The sequence below is a fragment of the Solea senegalensis genome, linkage group LG19, assembly GCF_019176455.1.
Source record: "Solea senegalensis isolate Sse05_10M linkage group LG19, IFAPA_SoseM_1, whole genome shotgun sequence".
Lineage (NCBI taxonomy): Eukaryota > Metazoa > Chordata > Actinopteri > Pleuronectiformes > Soleidae > Solea > Solea senegalensis.
The window spans coordinates 3,266,170-3,292,055 of record NC_058038.1 but is presented as its reverse complement, the minus strand read 5'-3'; the positions used below and the strand labels follow the sequence as shown (position 1 = coordinate 3,292,055).

At 43.5% G+C, this 25,886-nt stretch overlaps 1 protein-coding gene across 1 annotated transcript in view; it reads left to right on the top strand.

The window, feature by feature from the left end:
• The first annotated feature begins 2,735 nt into the window (after positions 1-2,735).
• The window catches only part of ppfia3 (PTPRF interacting protein alpha 3), a 32,927-nt gene continuing 9,776 nt past the window's right edge, over positions 2,736-25,886 (top strand). Inside the window, exons 1-25 of the mRNA XM_044050830.1 lie at positions 2,736-2,912; positions 4,685-4,720; positions 5,012-5,370; positions 12,457-12,558; positions 12,710-12,949; positions 13,028-13,087; positions 13,432-13,560; positions 13,647-13,739; positions 14,592-14,644; positions 14,918-15,011; positions 15,232-15,366; positions 17,894-17,977; positions 18,230-18,361; positions 18,583-18,645; positions 19,135-19,214; positions 20,062-20,230; positions 20,745-20,938; positions 21,947-22,184; positions 22,294-22,427; positions 23,010-23,164; positions 23,282-23,381; positions 23,745-23,826; positions 24,377-24,577; positions 25,305-25,370; positions 25,838-25,864. Of these exons, the coding sequence (XP_043906765.1) occupies positions 5,020-5,370; positions 12,457-12,558; positions 12,710-12,949; positions 13,028-13,087; positions 13,432-13,560; positions 13,647-13,739; positions 14,592-14,644; positions 14,918-15,011; positions 15,232-15,366; positions 17,894-17,977; positions 18,230-18,361; positions 18,583-18,645; positions 19,135-19,214; positions 20,062-20,230; positions 20,745-20,938; positions 21,947-22,184; positions 22,294-22,427; positions 23,010-23,164; positions 23,282-23,381; positions 23,745-23,826; positions 24,377-24,577; positions 25,305-25,370; positions 25,838-25,864 (2,982 nt within the window). The 5' untranslated portion in view covers positions 2,736-2,912; positions 4,685-4,720; positions 5,012-5,019. The remainder of the gene's footprint in view (positions 2,913-4,684; positions 4,721-5,011; positions 5,371-12,456; positions 12,559-12,709; positions 12,950-13,027; positions 13,088-13,431; positions 13,561-13,646; positions 13,740-14,591; positions 14,645-14,917; positions 15,012-15,231; positions 15,367-17,893; positions 17,978-18,229; positions 18,362-18,582; positions 18,646-19,134; positions 19,215-20,061; positions 20,231-20,744; positions 20,939-21,946; positions 22,185-22,293; positions 22,428-23,009; positions 23,165-23,281; positions 23,382-23,744; positions 23,827-24,376; positions 24,578-25,304; positions 25,371-25,837; positions 25,865-25,886) is intronic.

The following is a 25,886-nucleotide window of genomic DNA, read 5'->3' as shown; positions in this document are numbered from 1 at the left end:
TCGCTGACAGAACAGGACGCTCCCCGGCCGCATTCCTATCAGCATTCCTCTGACCCGCTGACCTCCCATGACCCTGCAGGGCCCCACCCCTCCTGGTGTCCACGCAGCTGCTTCCTGTCCATCAGCGCTGTCATCGCTGCTGGATGAAGACGCAGGAGAGGACACAGTTATTTATCCATTTGGTTAGTTATTTATGTTTCTCACAGAGAGTTAAGAAAAACAACACAGAGACAGAATTAAAATTAAATAATATGAAGTTTAAGATTATAATCCATTAAAATATGTTTCAAAGAACGTAAAAAAACAATAAAAATAATTAAAGGGTTAAAAAGGTGGAAGACATAAAGTAAACTAAGACAAGATTAGGTTGAAATAATATTTGATTATGGATATGGGAGAACAAAAGATTTTAAATGTTTAAAAATAAGTTTATTTACAAGGACTAAAACCCTTTTATTATTGATCATGATAAGAATAATAATAATAATAAAGTACCAATAGGTAAAAACAAAGCTGCACTGGGTTTAAAACATATTTATATTTATGTATTGCTTATATGAGAAGAGTGAAACATTTTTACAAGTATTTAACAGGAAAATGTGGAAGGAAACGTCAGCGAGAAGAAGAATCACTGATGATGATCAGGTACAGACACTCGTTTGTATGTTGACATGTTTATTTGTGTTTACGCAGAAGTTCATCGTCACACAAACAAAAGACTCCATTTACATTAAAACTAAAGAAAACTTGTCTTCACATTTACTGTTCACAACCTCCTGTTGTGATTTGTTTTGTCATGTTTGTGTGTGATGTGGTTTGTGTGTGATGTCATGCGTGATGTGATGTAGTTTGTGTGTGATGTGTGTGATATGTTGTATGTCATGTGAAGTGTGATGTCATGTTGTGTGACACCCCCTCAGAAAACGACCTGCATGATGTTATGTGTCTTTCATGTTATGAGACACTGTTAATGTTTGGAAAAAAAAACAAAAACTTAATTCACTCATTCACTCTTCCATTCACAGTCCAGTCTGAAGAACCTGCAGCTCGGGTATTATTTTTATTTTTATTTTTATTTCACACGACAGAACTAAAATTTACATTGGATTTTTCTCTTCAGGTCGACAACCTCTCTGAGCAGGACATTACGTCATCTCCATCCCTCCTCACCCCTCCCTCCCCCTTCCTTACCTTGGGCTTTATAACCCACCCCTGTCGAGCTGTGATTGGCCGAGAGACTGAATCTGTGTGATCTGCAGATGGTGACTGGAAACTTCTTATCATCATGACGAGCAGGTGATTCAGTCTAAGGGAAGCTCGAGAGTCATTTATTTAAATGAAAACAAGATATTTTATTGATATTTAAACAAAAAAAAGCCTGTAAATGAATGAAAAATCAACAAAATTCACATTTATGGTTGTTTTAAGTTCTTTGTTGCAGAGTGTGACATTTTAAAGGTTCTTCATAACCTTTAATTTTATATAAAAGTGAAAGTTTTAGACACAACAGTTCAAAAGTTTAAGCACTGGTGCTGTGCACTTCCACTGTTTGGACATCAGGGGGCGGAAGTGTTTAATTTATTTTGCCAAGTTTTAGCGATCACTGCGATAAGAATGAGCTGAGAAACAAGCTGCTGTGATGTTGAAGATGGTGATGATGAGGAGGTTAAAATGAGAGGGTGAAAAAGAAGAGGAGAGCAGTGAGGTGAGGACGTGAAGGTACCACGAGCTGCTCCTTTAAGAGTCAGCATCTTTCACTGGAGGAGGGAGAGGTGAGTGAGGATGAAGTGATGGAGGTGAAGTTACACGGGAACACCACGCCCACGAGCGGAAGTGTTGTTCTTATGCCTTCACAATAAAAGTTTTATTATTACGTTATTGTTCTTTTTTTCAGTGCTTAGATATTGATAATACATTTAAATATTTACATTTATGTACTTTATATTTACACTTTTACTCTTTTTTTTAGCCGATTCATGACATTGGTTATTGATGTCACTTTTTATAATGTTATGTCATATGACGTGACACGTTATGTTAAACTGCTATGCCATGTGGTCATGTGATGTTATGCTTTATGACAATTGTGTAATATTAAGATATGCCACAACATGTTGTTATGCTATGTCGTGTCATGTTATACTGTGTCATGTGTCTTTTTGTAATGTTACGTCACACCATGTCATATTATGACGTGACACGTTATGTTATGTCAAAATACATCATAGTTTTTGACTAACGATACGATATTATCATGACGTTTAAGTCACAATACAAAGTTATCATGATGTTTAAGTCATAATATATTATCACGATATTTAACTAACAGTATTTTATCATAATATTTAACGAACAATATACTACCATGATATTAAAGTCACAATACGATATTGTCACGATATTGTGACATACTGAGTATTTGCGAAATCAAATATTGCAATATACAGCTCTAGGGAGAGTGAGCACTTGGCACCATCAAGTGGACTGAACTGTTAATTGCTTGATTGATTTTTTCTAAAATTATCTAAAAATTAAATGATAAAAAAAATTTGATAGCTGGTGTCTCAACAGTATCTTCCTATCTTATGTTATATCATCATAAATGTTATGCTATACCAATATTTATCTCAGTCTCATTTATCGGCAGGGTCGGTCTGTCGGGGTTTTTATTGTGAAAGTCATCGCCGGAAGCTTCACGCGCCTTCTGCACGCGTTGACGCAGCGGTGAGGCGAAACGTCGCTCCCTCGGCAGAGACGGACGGGGAGGGGACGAGGCTGAGGCTGGAGACCGGAGACCGGAGACCGGGGCTGAGGAGAACAACCTGCCGCCTCCGTCTGTGCCGAGGCTCTGATGGAGTGAACGCGGGGAAACAAACGAGCCAGCGCCGTTTTCTGCCTCCGCCATGGAAACGGTGAGCGATGCGATCCGATCTGATCCAGCTGCTTTTATGGGTGTGTGTGTGGAGGGGTGAGGGTGAGGAGGGTGGAGGGGTGGAGGTGTTGATGTCGGAATAAAATCCGTCGTTTTTTCCCGACATTAACCTTGAAAACGTCACGTTTACAGAAGCAGCTACAGCGTCATGAGGTTGTGATTGAACGTGTTAACGAGGCCTTCATCATCATCCTCATCATCATCATTTACAGGATGATTGGCACCTCCCACCATGATGTGATAACGCTGTGTGTGTGTGTGTGTGTGTGTGTTACACTTTTAAAATGGCTGTTCTTTTTTTATTTCCTCTTCTTCATGTGTGAGCACATTAAACACAGCGATGATGATGATGATGGTGGTGGTGATGGTGATGATGGTGATGATGGTGATGGTTTCCGGTGCTGCTTCCTCCTGGATACAGCTTGTAATTACAATTCACGATGACACCCTTTTTCTTCTCCAACATGAACGCGTGAAACATCCTCATCCTCTCACTTTGCTGTGCGTGTATTTGCGTGAGTGTTGCCGCTCACGACTCATTTCACGCGCTGTCCATTATCACCGTGACGGCCGGCTACAGCACGCACATGAAGAACTGACACATGCACGCCGATGAATGAATGAATGAATGAGTCCAGACGTGAAAGTATCGCGATGCCAGGCAATGCCAGGCGGCAGCGGCGTGAGAGTCAGCACAGCTGCTGCAACACAGCTGTGGTGCGTTCACTGTCACTCTGTATGTGTGTGTGTGAGCTCCACATGGTTGTAAATTGGGTTTTCTGGTGTGGCCTTCATCACGCTCACCCTCCTCATCCTCCTCGTTCCAGCTGCTCTTGTCATCACATTGTGTAAATCTGAGTCGTCCGGAAAAAAATCCCAAAAAAAGCAAAACTGTGCGTCCTTTTTCCTAACCCACTTGTCCTAGACGTCAGCGGGAAAACTTAGCCGCGATGTTAAAGCTCCACCGTGTAAGAATCACTCCGAGTAACTGTGGCCGCGTATGTGTGACTCCGCCTCTTGCAGTTGACGTGTTGTCCCAAGAAAGTTTATACGTCGTCTCCTTCTACGTCCCAGTCAAAGACCAGGGAGGACATTTTATGTGCAGAACACCAAGTCTCACTCCAGTCCGACTAAGCGTATTCATGCAGTAGTAATCGTATTCTAGTAGTATCGCATTATTCTGGTATGTTAGTCTGACTAAGATTAAGCTCGATTTTAGTCAGAGTTTCCGATGTGAGGCTGCGTTTACCATCCTGGAAAGTTTAAGCAACCTTACAGACTCCGACATGGGATTCCAAGATGGCTGCCACTTGTGAAAACACCACACTGTTTTTAGTCCAAAAATTCAAAGAATTCTCACTCAGGAAAATATGCCTTTGAAAATACTATATATAATAAATATAATATAATAAAGACTTTTGCTTTTGTCGGTTTTCAACTTGTGGAAGATTCCTTCCATACAATTGCACGATTCATGTGCGGCTAATGTTGTTTTTGTTGTCATTGATATGGAAACGCACAGGATGTGACACTATAGTCCGCTAGGAGTCCGTAGGGGGGAAGTGTCGTTAGTGGGGCGATGACCATTATCGGATAACAATCGGATCTTGACGTAAAAACCAGGTGTAAAAGGGGCCAATGAGTTTCCACTTACCGTCGTGTCGGGTGTCCACGCTCATGTTTTCCGTCCTGTTTCTTACACTCCTGCTCACACGTCTGTCTTCTTTTTTCCTCTCTTTTCTCTCTTTTCAGATTCCTCGCTCATCTCAGTGAAGCCTGGGGGCCGGGGTGGGTCAGAGGTCACCCGCAACCTGCACTTCTCCCTCTTACCCCTGCAACCCGCCACTACCCCCACCCCCCACACCTCACCCTCCACCCCCCCACACTGTCCCCCACTGTTTAGCCCCCTTGTCCCTCACGTCTCTTGGCACCCGTGTTGTCACCTGCCCGTAATCAGCCAATCAGCCGCGGCCGCACAGTCACAGTTGAGTGTTTCATGACGGGAGCCGCCCCGTCTGTCACCAGACGCTGCGCTCGAGTGTCCTAGTTGTCTTCTCAGATAACGCCTCTCACATCCAGGCCTCAAGATGATGTGCGAGGTGATGCCCACCATCTCGGAGGACGGGCGTGGCGGCGGAGGAGGTGGCTCGTCCTCGCCGGCGGGCGGAGGAGGAGGAGGAGGCATGGGCGGAGGGATGGGAGGCATAGGCAGCGGCTACAGCAGCCGGGAGGCCCGCAGCGGTAGCAGCGGCGGGGATGAAGGAGGGAGCACGGGAAACCTGGAGTCACTGATGGTAAACATGTTGACGGAGAGGGAGCGTCTGCTGGAGAGTCTGAGGGAGACACAGGACAGTCTGGGCACCGCCCACCTACGACTGCGAGAGCTGGGCCACGAGAAGGAGTCGCTCCAGAGGCAGCTGTCCATCGCTCTGCCACAGGTACGAAAGTCTGAGGGGCTCAGAATAACGGTTCAGAGGGGGTGTGGATTTAAAAAAATTAATGTGGTCTTCATTAAAGCTGCTCGAAAAATAGCTGATTGTTTAAAATAAGGTCCAGTGTGTAACGTACAGAAGGATTTATTAGCAGACACTGAATTAACTACCCCCCCGTAAATGTATAATCACATTAAACACTGTGCCACAGTGTTTCCACAGCAGCCCAAACATAGACTTAGACGTATAAAAAGCAGACGTAGTTTTCATGATTGTGGGAGTAAATCTAATCAGGAAGTATCAAATTATTAGGTTGCCACTAGGGGGCAATACTGTTGCCAAGCATGAATGAACCCTCATTCCAATACGTGCTCATGAAATTTGTTACCGCCTCTGCTAATGACATCCAACTACGGGATGTACGTAAAAAAAAGGACGTAGTTTTCTGGTTTGACAAGTGAAGCCCAGGAAGTAGGTTGGATGTAGCAGTTAGCCACTAGGGGGCAACGCTGCTGGTTGCAAAAACAACTCGGATTGAAAGTTTTCAATAAAAAACTGAGTTGTTTTTTCAAACCTGTCCATGTTTGTCTGTCCAGACTAAGACAAAGCCCTTAAACTTTCAACCAAAAGTGTTTTCAAACTTAGTGTTTCCACACTAAGAATCAGCTCTTGAGTTTTCAATCAAAAACTGAGTCAGCAGTGTTTTCAAACTTGTCCATTTCTGCTCGTCCAGACTAACAAAAAGCCCTTAAGTTTTCAGTCAAAAACTGAGTCAGCAGTGTTTTCAAACTTGTCCATTTCTGCTCGTCCAGACTAACACAAAGCACTTAAGCTTTCAGTCAAAAAGTCAAGTCAGCAGCGTTTTCAAACTTCTCCATATTCAGGGCAGTAGGGTGGACAGCAGGTGTATGCAGAGCAGAATTTGTGAATTTTGAAATGAAAACAGAAGAAGTGTGGATGTAGTTTTTGTCTGAGTGAAACTAAAGTCACATTAGATTCCTCTCGTCAGCTTTAACAAGACAACAACATCCATATGAGCTTTTTGCTCAATAAAATATCATAAAAAGGCCGTCTGTGTTTCCCAAACTTGAAAATAATAACTTGTGCTGTCCACAAACCAGAGATGTACATTTTATTGTCATTTATTGTCACATAAAAGCAAACAAACCATAAAATAGAACCTGGACTCAGAGAAGACAATTAATCAAACTCTCACCGATGCCCGTGATTCATTTAGAAGTCGATTACTGATCAATTCATTGAAAAAAGTTACTGCAATTCCGCAGCAGAGGACTTCAGATATTTGTACTGAGAATATTTGTGATATTAAAGGATAATATCGTTCTGATGAAGCTGTATATTGGAATTGGAAATCACATACATATATTTATATTTTAGGAAAGCCGGATGCTCAGCAGCACTGCGACTGAGATGTAATCGTTATTACAGCAGGAAATATAACGATCATAGTTAAAAATTTATCTGCCCATTACGTTCTTGATTATAAATCCTTCAGTGTGGATGAATCGTGACAAAATGACAAACCATGCCTCAGAAACACACACAAGATGAAAGACCCTCCCCCTCTTCCACCCTTTCCCCCCTCCCCAATAATACGATAAAGAAATCCGACTCAGCGCCACCTGGACCAGCAACACCGTTAAAACCCTTGTTTCCAGGTTCACACATCAATAATTCAACACTGTGACAGGAACCATTTTCACGATGAGTGCACTTTTAATACGAGAGCTTGTTCCAGACGTGATGCGTGTGCTTACTGCGACTGAAGGCAGACGATGGCCATCGCAGGGTTGTTGTGTTTTCATGGACGTGTTGCAGCTCTTGTCGTCGTCGTTGTTGTCGTTGTTGTTGTTGTTGTAGAATAACGTGCGTTTATGAAGGATATTATCATGTAGTTATCGCCTGGAACCTGCTTCTGCTTCTTTGTTATTGGATCATAAAAACAACTGCAAAACTGACTTCCACCAAATGAGGTGAATTAAGATTGTTACCTGTGACATGGTACTTTTCTATTTTACAGTTCTCGAATCTACTATTTTTTTGTTTCATTTTTCTATTAGGGATAGAAGACGGAGTATTAGGGCCAAATTTAGAATAAAGTCTCAATATTAAAAAACAGCCATTTCCTCTTTAACAAAATAGATAAGTTTGTGTGATTCAGACACTCTTTTCAAAGTCTTGATGGTAATGATAATCTGGTGCTGACGTGAAAAAAAGATTGAAGTATTTCTTTATTTGTGAAGCCCAAATCACAATGTAACTTCACAAGATTATAATTATAATTACGATTGGATTATAATTACAACTTTATTCTCGAAAGATTAAAAAGATTTTTCTTCAGTTTGACCGTAATGCTCCATCGTACTGATCGTACCTGGTCCCTGGTCTTTATTTTAGTTCCTGCTATGACGAGGTTTAGCTCAGTCGGTACTAAAATGTGATGTCAACTGACTGCCGGCCACTGATTGGTCAGAGAGTGTCGTCACTGCAGAGTCATGAGCGCGACGTCCGACACAAGAATCAAAGCCAACATTGTCCAACTGTAGATCAGTTAAAAAGACTTGAAAATCCTGAAAATATGCACTAATCTCCAAGATAGCGAATGTGTAAAATGTCACTATTTAACAGATGAGTCTGGTGTATTTAATGACGGCGCTGCTGAAAGCCGGCGATCGATCGTACGCCCAATCACGACCACGTTCAGTGGTATTTCAGTTCGGTGAATGTGTCATGCAGGAAGCACTGAACGATTCAACTGACTGTCATGATTCAGTTACACCCATAACAACTAGTTCACTAGTTTGTGTGTTTGTGTCGTGTAGAAAACCACGTTGGGGCAGTTTCACCCAGCCATTGCTATCACAACTCCGCCCACGCTGAGGAGGAGCTATGAAGTCATGGAAACTGACTGATACCAAACTGTGTAAAGTCAAATAGATGCTAAAACTGTGCATTGGAAAAGCACCAAAAGTGTCTTTGCTCTCTGAGTGATCTTGATTCATTTCATTCTCAGGGTGTTGAAGGTCTAGTGTGTAGTTTTTGTGTGTTTATTGGCAGAAATTGAATATACTACCTTGCTAGGACTGTTGTGGTCACTCCTTCACTCCTGAACCCTCTTATGACTGTCATGATATTCAGGCAGCCTGGATTTATTTTGATTTCAATCTGGCAGTTATTCATCCATTTATGAATTACGGCGCAGAGACGCCGACGTCACAATCGTGTGACGCCGGTGAATCTCATCTGGGGATTTTGTCGGCCACAGTTTGTAAGAGGGATCTTTCCAAAGAAGGAGTGTGTGTGTGTGTGTGTGTGTGTGTAGCCAGCACTCAAACATCCTCGCTGGTACGTATAGTTCTCTCTGTCGTCGCTCACCTGAGATGAGAAAATGAAATAACAGACGCAGAGCGACTGGACGTTGGAGGCCATGTTATTACCAACAGTGAGGGCAGATCAATATGGACGACACATCTGCACAAACACACAGAGCGATGTGAAGCCATCCACACAAGATGAGTTCACTGAGTTTGTTTCTTGTGTTTGTGTGTGTGTGTGTTGCCAGGAGAGTGGAGAGAGTGGCAGAAAAACCTGGTGATATGAAACACACACAGAGACTAACAAATCAAGCTAATTTGCATATCGCTGCATGCTAATGTGGCCGCTGCCTGTGTGCGTGTGTGTGCGTGCGTGTGCGTGTGTGTGCGTGCATGTGTGTGTGCGTGTGTTTTAGATGTCACGTTTCATCACGATGAGGAGAGACTGAAATGGAAGTGAACGTGGAGAGAGAGTCATCATGCTAGTTCATCTAAATATACACCGTGACATGATTAGATTTTTGGATATCGTCATATCGTACACATAAAGTATCTGTAATGACTTTTCCATCATATATATACATATACATATATATATATGTATATGTATATATATGTATATCGCCCTGAGAGAGCGAGAGATACATGGAAACGATATAATTAAAAATATAATACTATACTATAATAATTTAATTAACTTCTATAACACTTCTTTGATTAGATAGACTATTGACATATAGATAATGTATAGACAGACAGACAGATATCAATCGATTGATGGTTGCACAGGGACAAACGGATTGGATTAATCTGCTCTTTGTTGATCCGTTGCCATAGTTACCACTTATTTACATTAAAGATTACTGATTTTAATCGTAACTTTCATGGAGCCTCACAATTACACATAATTGGGAGAAAATTACACAAAATCACAACAAGTGGGAGATATCAGACTACATTCCGCTGCACTGGCCCGGTTCCCGTCGCTCTCACACTCACCGTGACCTCCGGGCGTTTGTGTTAATGACGGCCAAAGCCACAGCCTGTCCTGGTTATTGTGCAATTAAACCAATTTCAGGTGCGACACATGTAGTAAACCTGGCTCTCGTGTGTTTTATGGAGGTCTGGTTTCAGGCGCTGTGGTAGATAACATGGCAAAGACTTTTACTGTACACGCAGTGGAGCTGGTTGTTAGTGAGTCGTTTCCTGCCTCAGTTGCGGTGTGGTCGCGTTTGTCGAGCACACATGCGATGTGTGAGTTTGCTAATGAAATCAAGGTTTGTCAAATTGTTCGCCGTAGTTAAATGCGCTGCGTGGGATGGCTGAAGATTTTGGCAGTGAGAGTCGCCGTCTAGGTTTTTGTTGTTTGTTTTTCATGTCTTTATTTATTCTGTGTGGTACGCCGCCAAAGTTAGAAGAGGTAACCTCATACTGAGAAAATCCCTTTCCTGAAGCCAGAACATATTTGTTTTAGCTCCTCTGAGTCATCATTTATTAATCATACTCCAAAGAAGAAGCAAAAAATGGCAGATATTGTGTCACATCATTATTTTTCCCTGTTGGAAACCTTCCTTGTCTGCTATTACTACCTCTGCTAGTAAAAACCAAACTACTAAAACCAGTTGTCACTGTGCAACATCGTCATAGCGCTTGCTAGCTTGTCTTGAGTCCGAAGTAATTCAACATTATTTCATGTTTTCTTCATTTGTTTCTTCTGGTCCCTCTAAGTCAGGGGTGGCCAATTATTTTATGAAATAGTCAAGGTTTTCGTGTCCAGTTCAAACCCCAGCGATATTTAGTTTGCTAACTAGCCATCCTAGCTTAAATCCCAACTTGATAAGTCTTCTATAAGTTACATCTTCCACAGTTATCGAGTACCTGTTTTGTGAAGGATTTATTCAGGTAATGAGTGAACGTTAAACAACTTTAATCAAACCCCAATGTCGTTTTTGTTTACGTTTACCCACAAACATCGTGGATTTGTCAGTTGACCGCAAACGCAGCTGTGAGTTAATCACGTTTAAGGCTCGGAGTGTAAATAAAGCAACGGCTCCTTGTAGAGCAGCTGTTTTGCGACAATTTGACATTTAAGGAGGAAGCAAGAGGGGGAAATAAAAGACGTTTTACTGTCGTTTACTCCCCTGCTAGCTTGTTACTACTTCCTGCACCTGTAAAAAGCGGCTTAACTTTTCCTGACGACTCTCAGCGACCACGGGAATGTTTCATACGCAGACGCTGTGGGGAGGAAATAAAGTGCAGGTGTAAATGATGGAGTTAATTACCGTGTACTCTTGAATCTAACTGAGCCATCGTTAATTTTTTTATCGGGAGCAGCTGGTGTCAATAAGGCCCAGACAGAGGAGTTCACAAAGTGATGGTGGATCCAGATGCAGCAGGTTAAGTGAATATGGGAAAGTGCTTCTTTAGGAAAAAAATTATAATTTGGGGATCAGTAATATTTTCTAGGAAGTGTTTTAGCACTTGGCAGGCGTATCGGTAACTCCTCCGGGCAGTTATTTCAGACGAAAAACACTACGTTCCTCTAAATTAATGGTTTAAAAGCCATGACTTCCCTTTTTTAATAGTTGTTTTGATGTAAAAACTATGCACTGTATATGGAATTAGTTATTAAGTCTGATAAAAACACTTATTTAACTTTCAAAACACTTTTTTTCCACAGGGTTTTCTTCTACTACGTACGTGCGAATGCTTTACCAATTTGTTTTTTTGGCTCATTCCTGAGACGTGACATGTGCAATTTAATGTTGTTTTTGCTTCCGCTGCCACAGCACTTGAACACTTGATATCCTCTCCTTCAGTGCTTGTTTTAAGTCTGTCCGTTGCTTGCAAAGGCAAGGTGTCAACCTTCGCCGTCTTTAGCATTACAGGCAAGAAAAAGTCTTGCCACTAAGCAACGTTCTCGGTAACACCTCCGGGCAGTTATTTCAGACTAAAAAGACCGTGTTCCTGTCTAAATGAATGGGTAGAAAGCCATGACTTCCCTTTTAATTGTTGTTTTGACGTAAAAACTGTATATGGAATCAGTTATTAAGTCTGGTGATTTAACTTTCCACTCACTTACTATGTACGTGCTTTACCAAATAGTTTTTTTTGGCTCGATCCCGAGAACTCAATGGTGTTTTACTTCTTCCACCAAAACACTTGAACAAATACATTTATATCCACTTGTTCAATGCTTGTTTTAAATTGAAACTGCTATAAACCTTAACTGCATTTATTTTATTCGGTTCTTATGAAGCAGGTTGGCTAACGGTGATTTGTTTTTATCTGAAAGTATCAATGTAGCCTCAGTTTGGGAAACCAACTGAAGTCAGTATGGGTTCAAGAAAATACCAGTACACTAAATGTACAGTAGTGTCCCAATATCTTCCAATATAACATATTTTCACTCCAGAATCAGCCAGCTTCTTGCTAATAAACCAGTGATTTGAAGACTGGGTCCTTCTAGTTTAGATCTATGTGTAAATGTTTAAAATAACATGCATAAAAAGTTTTAATTTAAATTTACCAAACATCTCTTGGAAGTGATTAATTTACATAGTTAAAAATAACTTAAAATGTTACAGATATGGCTGTAAATGTGTCAGTACCTTGGCTCAACAGTCCAAAAGTGGCTTCTGACACCTTCGTTTTCTGGTTTCCCTCTCACCAATGAGAGGTCCAGAGCTTTTTTGAAGTACGACTAGCAGAGCTAACCTGCTCTCTTTAGTGACAGCGCCCTCTTCTGACCCTGCAGGAGTTTGCAGTGCTGACCAAAGAGCTGAACCTCTGTCGGGAGCAGCTGCTGGAGAGAGAGGAGGAGATCGCGGAGCTGAAGGCTGAGCGCAACAACACACGGGTCAGTACACTCGCACGCCTGCTAAACATTACCTTCTCGTGTTTATGGGGCCGTTAATTAAAGGACAGGTATTTCTCCGAGTCCTTTTCATAACCACAGTGAGGTACACCGTGTACAGACGTTACAGTGTGTGAACCACATGTGTTTCCAGCTGCTGCTGGAGCACCTGGAGTGCCTGGTGTCGCGTCACGAGCGCAGCCTGAGGATGACGGTGGTGAAGCGGCAGGCCCAGTCCCCAGCAGGCGTCTCCAGCGAGGTGGAGGTCCTGAAAGCCCTCAAGTCCCTGTTTGAGCACCACAAAGCTCTGGACGAGAAGGTGCGGGAGAGGCTACGGGTGGCTCTGGAGCGAGTGGCGGCCCTGGAGGAGGAGCTGCAGTCGTCCTCGCAAGAGGTGAGAGCCACGTTTCTGAGCTTGTTCTGAGCTTTGCAAGAGGAATCGCTGATGACACCTCACCCCATGTCGTTTCAGGTCGTGTCTTTAAAGGAACAAATCAAGAGACGGCAGCAAGGACTGGACAACGGCAAAGAGGTAAGGAGAAGAGTAGTGAACATTTTCAGAAATAAAGCAGATGCCTAGTGAACGATAAGTGAAAAAACTGAAGTTGTCATCCTTTTGAAAACCACTCACTCCTCCTGCACCAAAGCCCATAGAGAAAAACAGCGATTTTACATCACAGGACACAGGAGTTGCTGATGAAGCAGCCTCTGTGTCCCCCGTGAGCTGAAAAACGCTGATTTTCTCTATGGACTTTGGTGCTGGAGGAGTGAGTGGTTTAAAAAGTGACACAAACTTTCAGCCTTCAGTGAGAAAAAGCTGGAATAGACACAGGAAATGTATTAAAAATCTGTCAAATGTCCCCCCCCCTCTTTCAGCGGCTTCCCAACGGACCTTCCTCCATCTTGGACGACGGAGAAACTGACCGGCAGAGAGAGGGTGAGATAGAGCGACAGAGGTCGGAGCTGGGGCAGCTGAAGGAGCGACTGGCGCTCATGTGCAGACAGGTACGTGAATCAGCGTTTAGCAGCCTTAAACGAGGCGGAGCAATGTCACACCGCGCCGACGGTAACGCCCTCCCACCTCCCACCAGGTCGGGGAGATCGAGGAGCAGCTGACGTCGGCCAGGAGGGAGCTGGCCCGGTCCGAGGAGGCCAACCAGAAACTACAGAGGGACGTGAAGGAGGTGAGAGTCGGAGAGTTCCCGCTGAGTGTCTTTGTTTTGCTCACACTCACAGAAACATGTAGCAGTTTGCTATGGTAACAAAGCGAGCTCTACCCTGTCGCCATGACAACAGTTCCAGTGGTAGCACTGCGGGCGTTTTCACATGGTCGGGCGTTGGAGAGATGATTGAAAGTGTTTAGAGTTCTTCTGTCTGTCAGACTGAAAATCTGTGAAGCAGCAGCCATTTTAGGGTGAAATTTAAAGTGATACTTCCGTTTTTTGAAGTTTTCTACAGATATCTACAGAATATGTTTGTTGACCCGAAACTGAAGTTTGCAAACCGCTCACTCTCTCACACCAAACTCCATAGAGAAAACCAGTGATTTTAATGATTTTAACATCACAGCACACAGGAGTTGTTGTTGATTCACTTTTTCTTCCTTCACTAAGTTCAAATGTGTTATTCAAAATCCTTCGTTCAGATTCACCTCAGTGACACAAAGTGACCACACGAGGCAGCAGTAGACCAGCAGCTCCTGTGTCCCCCATGAGCTAAAATCACTGATTTTCTCTATGGACTTTGGTGTGGGAGAGTGGGCGCTTTAAAAACACTGTCGAACAGTGACATAAAGCAGTGAATATTATAGATAAAAATCTAAAAATATTATAGATGTAAGCAGGGTTAGATTGGGTGAGATTCTGGACACAGAATAATGGAGGGTTTTCTTTCAGCTTTAGTGTACTTATATTTCTCTGTGTTATTGAATATTCTTGCCTTTTATTTATATTTTGGTCCAGTGCTTTTTACATATTTGTCCAAATAAACATGTATTCACTCATTTGTGAGTTTGCTTTCTTTATGAAAACTCACAGGCACTTTGTCAAAGGGAAGACATGGAGGAGAGGATCACCACGTTAGAACGCAGGTGTGTGCTTTTTCATCTACAAGCTTTTCTCGTTCTCAGAGTTCGATCCACTCTAAGTCCCTTTACTTTCCCTTTACTGTCGGTGAAGGAAAAGCAGAGTTTTTCTCTTTTTTTGTTGAATTTAACTCATTATAGCATAATACTGATCTGGTTTTATTTTGCTGGTGGACTTTCGTACTAAAATAAGTGAAAAAAAGGCTCCAGTAAAGAAGACTTTAAATATGTAATGATAAATAAGGATGTCGGTTTGGTGATGATTGATTTGGTTTGCAGGTACCTGAGCGCCCAGAGGGAGGCAACATCTCTCCACGACATTAAAGACAAACTGGAGAACGAGTTGGCCAGCAAAGAGTCTCTGTACAGACAGGTGAGCAACGTCTCTGTCTCACCCCCCTCGCTGTGTCTCCCATGTCTTTTTTTCTTCTCCTGCCGTTGATTGGCAGCTTGGCCCGGTTTCACGTTGGCACACACAGAGCGTGCCAGTGATGCTCTAATCACGTCTGCTGCCCCTTCGGCGCTCTCCAGTGGCGCTGCAGAGTTTCACCGCCCCGCTCCCCTCTCATCATCATCCCTGTCTTCCCCCGCAGAGCGAGGAGAAGAACCGGCAGCTCCAGGAGCGTCTCGACGACGCCAAGCAGAAGCTGCAGCAGACTCTGCAGAGAGCGGAGACGCTGCCCGAGATCGAGGCCCAGCTCGCCCAGAGGGTGGCAGCACTCAACAAGGTGAGTGCTTTGCATTTTTCTTTGAGTCTCAGGTGTGTCATGAAATACCACACCGGTGACGGCCGTGACCTGAGGCCCTCGTGATTTGTTGTCCTGTTCTTGCAAACGTAGATACATAAGCAGACGCGTCCTGAAGGACTTTGGTAAAATGGCCTCAAAATGGCCGCCGGGACTGTTGTTTTTGCTTATTTTAATAACGTTCACTATCTGGCAGTTATTTACAATTTACTACATGTTACAATAGTGTGTCAAGAATCTGAAATGTAAAGTTTTATTGAGAAACAACATTGTAGTTGTACATGAACACCAGATTTTGCGTGTTAAATTTGAAATTTGAACAGTATAAAACATAATAACATTTGTTTGAGTTTGAGTATTTGAGTGTGGCCAAAAAATGGAAACTATGTACTCAACTCTCTCCTCTCTGCTGACCAAGATGCTGATTTGCCGGTTTCCTGCAACAGCGCGAGTGAGAAAACCGCAATAACCACATGTTGGCGTTGACTTTCAGAATCTGTTGGAATTTTTCCGATGGCACAAACCGTCACGTATTTCCAGTGATGCAAAATGTGTTTGTGCAAACTTGTCGTCTTCCACCCGCTCGGTGTAAAATCTTTGATATTTGGTCCAAACGTTCACTTGTACTCGTTGACGATCGAACGTCATCATGCTTCATTATCTTAAGAACACTCTTAAGAGAAAACTCAAGTATTTGTTGCATTGTGAATCTGTGAGCGTTTCTTCTTAAATTTGGTACAAACGTTCACTTGGACTCATGCACTAATTGTTCAGATTTGGGAGGCCAAAGATCTTAGGAACTCTTTTTAAATTTCAAATTTGGTACAAATGTTCATTTGCACTCTGATAAGACACTGATGGTCAAAGGTCAACATCACAGTTACCTCACAACAAACCTTTGTTTCGCTGTGAATGTCCCGTCTTAACATCCGTTTCCTCTTAAATCTGCCACAAATGTTCACTTGGACTAAAGAGACCTCCGAATTTGCATTTTTTGCCTTGTGATCGTGATATCTCAGGAACGCTCTTGATGAATTATTTCGACTTTGGTACAAACGTTCATTTAGACTATTAGATGTCGATCGTCAAAAGTCAACGTTCCTCCGAGTTTGAAAGGGTTATTTTCAGAACACCTCGAGAGAATCTTTTCTAATTTGACACAAACATTCACATGTTCACAAGTATGAACTCATTCAGTTTGTGTGAAAGTTATTTCAAATCTGGTACAAAGGTTCTCTTGCAATAAAGGAAATGTTGAAATGTTGATACCCCACAATCCTTTGCTGCATTGTTTTTTTGAGGGGATTTTTATTAAATTTGGTACAAACGTTAGATTTAGATATTGCTCATCAAAGGTCAAAGTTGCTCTTACCTCATGACGTTTGGGCTTTTTGAAGAACACCTTAGGAGAGTCTTTTCAAATTTAACACAAATTTAGTTTTCCCTTGTGAGCATGCTATGTCAGGAGATAATTCTTAAAATTGGTACAAAAGTTCACTTGGATTCAAGGACATTTTTTGCTTTCCTCATAATTGCTTTGTGACCTTAAGAACATTTTGACACAAATACTTGATGGTCAAAGTCAAAAATACCCATTTCGTTGTGAATGCATGAATTTAAGAATGTTTGGAGGGAATTTTTATTACATGTTCACTTGGATTGAGCGCTTAGAATTCTGTGGCAAAAGGCCAGAGATTATGACGACCTCACAAAGCACGTATTTGGCCTCTTTGACATTGCAAAATCGTGGTCAACAGCGATCCTAGTTTCATTCGTTTAGTTTATTTATTTTTCAGTTGAAGACGTTTGTTTGAGTTTTTTATGTAAACCTTTGTCCTTTTTTAATCCTCTCCACTTTGTAATCTTAAATCCGTGGAAATAAGAATGTGCTTATTTTCATTTTGCCAGCAGCAGCAGAGTGTGTGTGTGTGTGTGTGTGCGTGCATTTCTCTGTGCCAGCATCACTTCAGTCCAACTGCATTAACGTGTGCGTGTGTGGGCATGAACATGAGCGTGTTTGTGTGTGTGTGTGTGTGTACATTTAAACAAGAATGAAATGAAACAGAAGATGTCAAACAAACAGACGAGAACCAAATATTCTCACCGCGCCGTGCCAGAAATTTGTCTGCGAACCGCGCAAGATCAAAGCCGGATCAAGGCTCGTCCAGGACTGCACACAACACAAACTCCTCATGACAGACTCATTCAACTGCTCATCTGTTCAACTTTTCTCGCTCGTGCCAACTCAAGCTGGTCCCTGCAGCCAAAAACCCTGCAGGGCTTGACTTTACTGTACGTCTTTACGTGTTCAGGCAACGTGGTTCTTTTTTCCCGTGAAAGGAAGAGGATTGATGCAGATTGCAAACGTAATTGTTACGCTGTGATCTGTACAGGCACGAAAACAATTGTTAAAGTCAAAGTCAACAAGCTGTTTTCCTTTGTGGTAATTTGTGTCGCTCCCTCCTCTCCTCTCCTCTCCTCTCCTCTCCTCTCCTCTCCAATCACTCAGGCGGAGGAGCGTCATGGCAACTTTGAGGAGCGACTGCGACAGATGGAGTCGCAACTGGAGGAGAAGAACCAGGAGCTACAGAGAGTGAGTCACACTTGCTTTTCCATCTCTCTCTCCCTCTCCCTCTCTCTCTCTCTCTTTTCTTCCTCCCCCTCTTGTTGTCGGGTTTTCCCACAGCACAAAGGCGCACTAATTTTCTAAGCCCTCTCTTTGACCGTGCACACGCAGATAGACATCTTTGTCTCTTGCTCTCAGTCATGTAGAATGCTTGTTATTAACTCTCCTCACACTCACTTTCTCACCCAATCTCTCTTTCTCGCTCTCTCGCCCCCTCAGGCGAGGCAGAGGGAGAGGATGAACGACGAACACAACAAGCGTCTCTCCGACACGGTGGACAAGCTGCTGTCAGAGTCCAACGAGAGGCTGCAGCTCCATCTGAAGGAGAGGATGGCGGCGCTGGAGGAGAAGGTGAACGCTTCAGAGCACAAGCGTCCAAAACCAGAGCTCCAGGAGCGAAGGCTCAGAATTCCAAACAACCTGACAAAGTTCTAAGCAGAAAACAAACACATTCATTCATCAACACTGGATTCTTCCCCGTCCTGTTTATTTTCCTTAATTATCACATAAATGTAACTGGTTCCTCGCTCCAAATCTCCCTATGAAACTGGTGTTGTTCTTTCCTCCTGCAGAACGCTCTGTCTGAGGAACTGTCCAACATGAAGAAACTCCAGGACGACCTCTTAGCCAACAAGGTGACTCCAACACCACGTCCACAACTGATATGATATGAACGAGTGTTTTTCACTGAGTATGAGTTACCGTCACTAAAACCACATCTGGAAGGGGGTTTGAGGCCTGATGTGGTCACGTTCCTGAGGGTCCTAAGCTGACACCATCCTGAAGGTCAAAAGCACTTGTCAGAGGCTCGGGGACTTCTGACTGCTTTGGGTTAATAATCTCTGATGCACATGGTCTCAAACTGAAAGTAAACACAGCGTTTCCTCCCTGCGTTTTAAGCATTTTTAGGCTTTTGTCGGCGTTATGTCGATGTGTGTCTGCACATCAGGAAGCGGTGTCCTATGAAGTGTCTTATCCTGTGTGAACTGGCCATCAAAATGACATGACTCCACCTGCCTATGTAAAACTAATCCTAACTAGTCCGAGTAGTGCTTTAGTCATTCTTACTCAAGGCTGGTGAACACATGTATTTTCACTTACTCTGTCTCTGTCTCTGTCTCCAGGACCAACTGATCGCGGAGCTGGAGAGGCTTCAGCTGGAGTTGGATCAGCTGAGAGCGAGACCCGGTGGCTCTTACTCCAGGTCGGAGCCATTTATACTCCAGTGCGACTGTAGAGATGCCGGCTTGTGTTTGGTGTCTGTTTTTTCCTCAGATGCCAAACAGTCATCACTCCGCACTGTCTGCACTCACACAAGCAGAGCAGTGTTGATATGTAAACACAATGCACAACATTCTTTTCAGGACTCATTGACGCATTGACTTCCATTCATTTGGACACACTAAACAAAAGCCTTATCCTTTACCTTAACCGTGACAACAATTCAGGAGTCATTTAAATCTCTGTTGAAGCGACACTTGTTCCAGCAAGCTTTTGCCACATGATTGTTTGTTTTCTTCTCTGTTCTCAATTGTACAGCGACCTTGGGTTTCGTGAAAGTGCTTTATAAGTCCAAGTCATTGTTATTATTATTAGTAATAATAATAATTCAAATCTCAGCCCTTAACTTAAATCAGTTCCTCGGAAATCAGAAATTAGGTTCTGTCTCATTAGGACCAGGTTTTTTGTCTCGACCAGTCTCGCCAAGATCAGTGTTTATGACACAAAAGGTCCTGAAGAGTGCGCTAAAGCTTAATTTTATTAGATTATCATTCATGTTTTCATTATTTAATGATTTAAGCAACTGAAAATGTTGAGCATTGCACCAGATGACCCTGTGTTGTAAGTTAACAGAACAAATGGAGGGGACGTTCACACTTCTGCTGAAGTCCAGACACTCTCCTTCATAGACCATCATTTATCTTCCATTTAATTGTCCTCATATTCTAAAATCTCCCTGTAATGTACCATCATTTTTTCCACTACCCACTCGCAGGGATAATTACTGTCTTTATTTATCTTATCTTGTTTTGCCTTTATCTTCTCCCCAGTCGCTCACTGCCAGGTAGCGCTCTGGAGTTACGGTATTCCCACGGGGGCGGGTCCCTCCCGACAGGTTCCACCACTCACCTGGATCCCTTTGGCAACACTTCCAGTGGGGGAGTGGTCCGGCGGAGTCACCGTGCTCGCTGGAGCTCTGCGCGGGAAGACTCCACCAAGGTGAGAGGGTCGCGATCCACCACAAAAACCCACACAGATCCATCAATCCAAAAAAAAGACTTAACAAACGCATCCCGTGATAAAGTGTGTGTCTCCTATAAAGTCTACAATATGTAAGGAATATTTTTTTTCTTGCCATGAGACGTTTATGTCGCACTGTAATCCACTTCCTCCCCTGCACCAAAGTCCATACTAACAATTGTGGATTTTTACACCAGCACACACAGGAGTTGTTGATGCTCTGCTGCGTCTGTCAGTAAGTTCACGTGTTGTTTTGCGACTTTGGAACTTGAAATACATCACTCGTATTTACCTGATCAACACCTACCAAACAAAGCTGTAGAGGACCAGCAGCTACTGTGTCTCCATGAGCTAAAATCCATCATTTTCTCAATGGACTTTGGTGCGGATTTTCAAATGACGAGATAAATCTGTGAATAATCACATTTATTCATTGTGTACGAGTTAATAAATCAAACTGAGAGTTTTGTCTCCACTTGTTGCCTCTGTGCAGTACCCAGACTGGGAGAGCGGGGGTCTGCTGGGGTCCGGGTTCGAGCCCGGCGTGGACGTGGGCTGCTCTGACGACGAGGACGATGGCGACCACCGCTTTGGCTCCGAGCTGCTGTCCCCCAGTGGACAGACGGACGTGCAGACTCTGGCCATCATGCTGCAGGAACAGCTGGAGGCCATCAACAAGGAGATCAAGTACGTCGACTGCGTAACAACTCGCAGAAAAACATATAAATACTCAATGTAATACTATGAAATTCTTGTTATGGAGCAACAACCGCCATCAAATAAATACTTTCCTGACAGATAAATCAAATTTAGCAAGTAAAACTAAAACATTTTCAGTTTTTAATCAAAACAAAGGCAATTTTTTTGTTTTTGCACAAAATAATATATGTAATTGCACAAGACGGGCATCATTAAGCTAGTTAGCTTAGTTTAGCATGGACAGTGGACATGTTGGAACAGCCAGCGGTATCGTAACATATTACTTAGCAGGCTTTAAAAAGTGCTAAGCTAAGCTGCTTTTTATGCCTCATTATAAAATTGGTGGCTACAGCACATTAATTATTATCAAATGTGTTGTTAAATAGTTTAATTTAAGCTTTAAAAAATGTAATAGTGAGCTGTTTTTTTTATTTTAACATGAATGAAACGCGACCACTGTAAACAGCGACACAGCTGGACTGGTTACTACAACTTCTTCAAATTAAATTGACGTTTAAACTGTTTTTTGGCATTAGTGGGAACGCTAATTTCTTCTTAATCTGTTTCATTTTCGGTAACGATGCAAAATCTAGCATAGCTGTAGCGTTGTTAGCACAGTCGCTAGCACAGTCGCTAGCAACGCATGTTCTCAGTAAACATTATTTTTTTAATAACTTGGGACAGCGCTTATTCTATTTTTATTTCAGAGTATTAAAAACAAAATAATGACGAGTCCCGCAAATTCCCGTTTGTTTCTGGCGTCCTTTATTTTTTTTTTAACTTCCTGTGACACAAAGTGCACACAATAGGCGCTTACATATATATATGCATATATACAGTATATACCAGATGGGAGGAGTTTCTGTTGCCATGGGAACGAATACACTCTCAGTTGACTCAGACACACAGTCATTAGACGAAGTATTTCAGTATCATCATCATCATCATCAGTGTTATGCAAGTCTCTGTCCTCCCCCGTCTCGTCTCCCCCTCCAGACTGATCCAGGAGGAGAAGGAGAACACGGAGCTGCGCGCCGAGGAGATCGAGAGCCGGGTCAGCGTGGCGTTGGACAGCCCGCCCATTCCTCCGACCTCGCTGGGCAGAGACGGCACGGGACGGGGCTTCATCCCGTCGTCCATCACGTCCTCCACCCTGGCCTCCCCCTCCCCCCCCAGCTCGGGACACTCCACCCCTCGCCTCCCTCACTCCCCGGCCCGTGAGACTGACAGACAGGTACTGTGCAAACATCTCCTCCAGGACAGTGAGTCATGCCATGAAATAAATCACGCAGACGAGGGTCAGAGGAGTTCACGTACGGCTTCTTTTGCCTCATGTGTTCCAGAACAACAAAGACGACGACCGCTCGCTCGCGCTCCTCGACTCCACGCCCCCTCCCACCCCCCGTGCGCTGCGGTTGGACAGGATGGCCCTCACCCACCCGGGCGCCATGCTGGACGACCCACGGGACTTCCGCAGGTAAAACAGACTCTCGTTAGGTCAGGTTAGGACAGATTATATGCAAATGATGTGGATTAGGGTGAAATTGAGAAGGAGCCACACATTCTTTTTCTGTATTGTCCCAGGAAGTGTTATTTGTTCGATATAATAGTGTCTTGTAACAATAATATAAAGCAATAAAACACACATGGAGCAGACTTCACATACATAACAACAATGAAACTGAAATGAAATGATATACATTAATAATAATACACTAATAATAAAGCTTTACTATTAGTGATTGTTATTGTTTGCCACGTCCGCGTCGTATATATATTATCTCATATTTCTCTCTCTCTGTCTGTGTCTCTGTCTCTCTCTGTCTGTCGCTCTCTCTCTGTCTCTCTCTCTCTCTCTCTCTCTCTCTCTCTCTGTCTGTCTCTGTCTGTCTGTCTGTCTCTCTCTCTGTCTCTCTGTCTGTCTCTCTCTGTCTCTCTCTCTGTCTGTCTGTCTCTGTCTGTCTGTCTGTCTGTCTGTCTCTCTGTCGCTCTCTCTCTGTCTCTGTCTCTCTCTGTCTCTCTCTCTCTGTCTGTCTGTCTGTCTGTCTGTCTCCCTCAGTCTCTCCGCAGACGGCAGCAGCTCCAACAGCAGCCAAGACTCCCTCCACAAATCCAGTAAGAAGAAAAGCATCAAGTCTTCCATCGGTCGGCTTTTTGGGAAGAAGGAGAAGGGGAGGATGGGCCAGCCTGGGCGGGACGGATCCACTTCACTTGGTAAACAGATGGAGGATAAGAGATAAGAGATAATGCTGACGTGTTCCTCTTTTTTCCGACATATTTGAGCTGCTGTGGCTCAGTGATTTGTGTTGTGTTTTTTTCTCTGTGACACAGCATCGACTCCGTCCGAGGACCTGGCCTCTGGAGATCCCATGGGCATGAACAAGACCGGGACTCTGGGTCCGGCAGATAAAGACCGCCGCAGCAAGAAGAAGTCAGTGTCAGGAACTCATGTTCATTCCTGTTTGCATGTTTTGTTTTTTTCAGTTGGGTTTCCAGTTCAGTTCAAGGGAAGAATTATTGAGTGAGAAAACATGGAATCTGTTCTCCGGTTTCCTCCCACAGTCCAAAACATGCAGATTTTCTGGGATTTGGCAAATTGGACACTCTAAATTGGCCGTGAGTGTGAGAGTGTATGGTTGTTTGTCTCTGTATGTGTCCCTGTGATGGACACACGTGTCCCCTGCCTTTCGCCCTGTGTCAGCTGAGATTAACCAGCAGTAGAAGATGAATGAGTTGAAAGAAGAACAACACACAGAAGTTGTTTTATTTATTTTTCCTTCCTCTTCTTCCGCAGACACGAGCTCCTGGAGGAAGCTTGTCGCCAAGGACTTCCCTTTGCGTCGTGGGACGGACCCACAGTCGTGTCCTGGTTGGAGGTAAACGCTGCAGAAACCTCGCCCAAAACAAAATGTGCCGTGTGAATGAAAAGAAATTCACACCGCTTTGAGGGTCGCAACGGGAAAGGGAAAACTTCCATGGGAACTTTAGTGTGGCCATTTTAGAAACACTACAAATTGGAAACTTGCCATGGAAATTATGGGGATTTATGGGAATGAACTACGTACACATATCAACATTTTGTTTTCGTATAGAAACCTCCTGACACTCATTAACCAAGAATTGAATCTCTATCATCAACCGTTCTTGAAATACGACAACTTTAAAACAGGTTGTTTTCTCTGTTTTTGACAGTTAGAAACAGGTGCTTGGAAGGAGGAGGGGCTTGTGAGTCTCTATCTCTCTCCCAAGTTTTAAAAGTTGAAAAAATATTACTTTGTCTAAATACTTCAAGTTTTAAATGTTCAATCCACCCAAATCGGCAGCAGGAAGTTTCTAGTTCCTTCTTAAACATTGTTAAACTGTGATTCTCAGCAGCTTTGAGTCACTCGGCTTCACTTCACTGTCGTTCCTTCCTCTCCCGTGCAGCTGTGGGTGGGAATGCCGGCCTGGTACGTCGCGGCCTGCCGCGCAAACGTGAAGAGCGGCGCCATCATGGCCAACCTCTCCGACACGGAGATCCAGAGGGAGATCGGCATCAGTAACCCGCTGCACCGCCTCAAACTGCGGCTCGCCATCCAGGAGATGGTGTCGCTGACCAGCCCGTCTGCGCCGGCCAGCACTCGCTCTGTGAGACTCACACACACACACACAAATACAACCTAATCCCTCAGTTTAGAGACAGAGAAATAAACAATACAGCCTCAAATGTGTTCTGTGTGGCATAAAAATCCCAGAACCCTTTAATTGGAGACTCTAAACACCTTCACAAACTCCGATCTTCTAAACGCTGAGCTGATATTTCAGCTTAAATTACACTAAACCAGCAGTGGCCGTGTGAGGTCCATGTTCAACCCACATGTTTGTAATTATGTGATTTGTCCAAATGTTAACGGGCCCCGGTGGGAAAGTGTGGCGGCGAGATACAAAGAATAGACGTTTAATGAAGCGTTTGTGATAGAAAATGAGAATAATGTAAGAGTTCAGGATCGTTTTAGTGGGAAATGAGGGAAGCTGTGAAAATGTAGCAGGAGTTTAGAGCAAAGTGAAAATAAACTTTGCATTTTTTTTTTGCTTCATCACACTTTGACAAAGATGAACCAGATGTTTTAGAAAATAAACATTTGTGCCGCAGATTTTCAGAATAGTTTATTTACACATATTTTCATTTGAAAAAGGGGGAAAAAATGTGAGTCTGAAGCTGTGATTGTCAGATTAAAGTGATGACATTTGTTCTTCCAGGCCACCGTAGTAGATCAGTGACACAGGTTGTGTTAATGTTGATTTACCAGCACGTCAAAAAACCTTTTTTCTGCTTTGTCCCCGTCCTCTTCTTCTCTGGTCCTTGCGTCCGCAGTCGACCAGTAACGTGTGGATGACCCACGCTGAGATGGAGTCCCTGAACGCAGCGACCAAACCTCCAGTGAGTGACTGTGTCTCTGTCCCACATCACGTCCACTTTTATGTTTGTTTTTCTCATTATTTTTCGACTCACTTTTGAACGTTTGTCAGGTTTGAATCATGTTGACGAGTCTCTCCTCCTCCTCCTCCTCCTCCTCTCTCTGTCTCCTCTGTATTTATGTCTCTCTCTCTCTCTCTGTGGGCCCAGGCCATAGTGTTGAGCATCTTCTTCTTCTCTCCCTCTTGTTGCTGTTTCAGTGTGAACTGCTTCCAACTAATGACCCATTCACTAACACACTGTTCCTCCCTTTTGTCCTCTTTTCCTGCTGCTGCTGCTTCCTCCTCCTCCTCTGCTTCTCCTCCATCCGTCCTCCTCGCTCCTGACCCCTGCTCCCCTCCTCCTCTCCACCTCCACATCACTCTCTCTCTTTCTCTCTGTGTCTCTCTCTCTTCTCTCTCTCTGCCTCCTCTCTTCTCTCGGCGCTTCAGGAGCTGAAGGAGTTCAGCTGGGACCAGGTGAGGATGAAAGTACAAATAC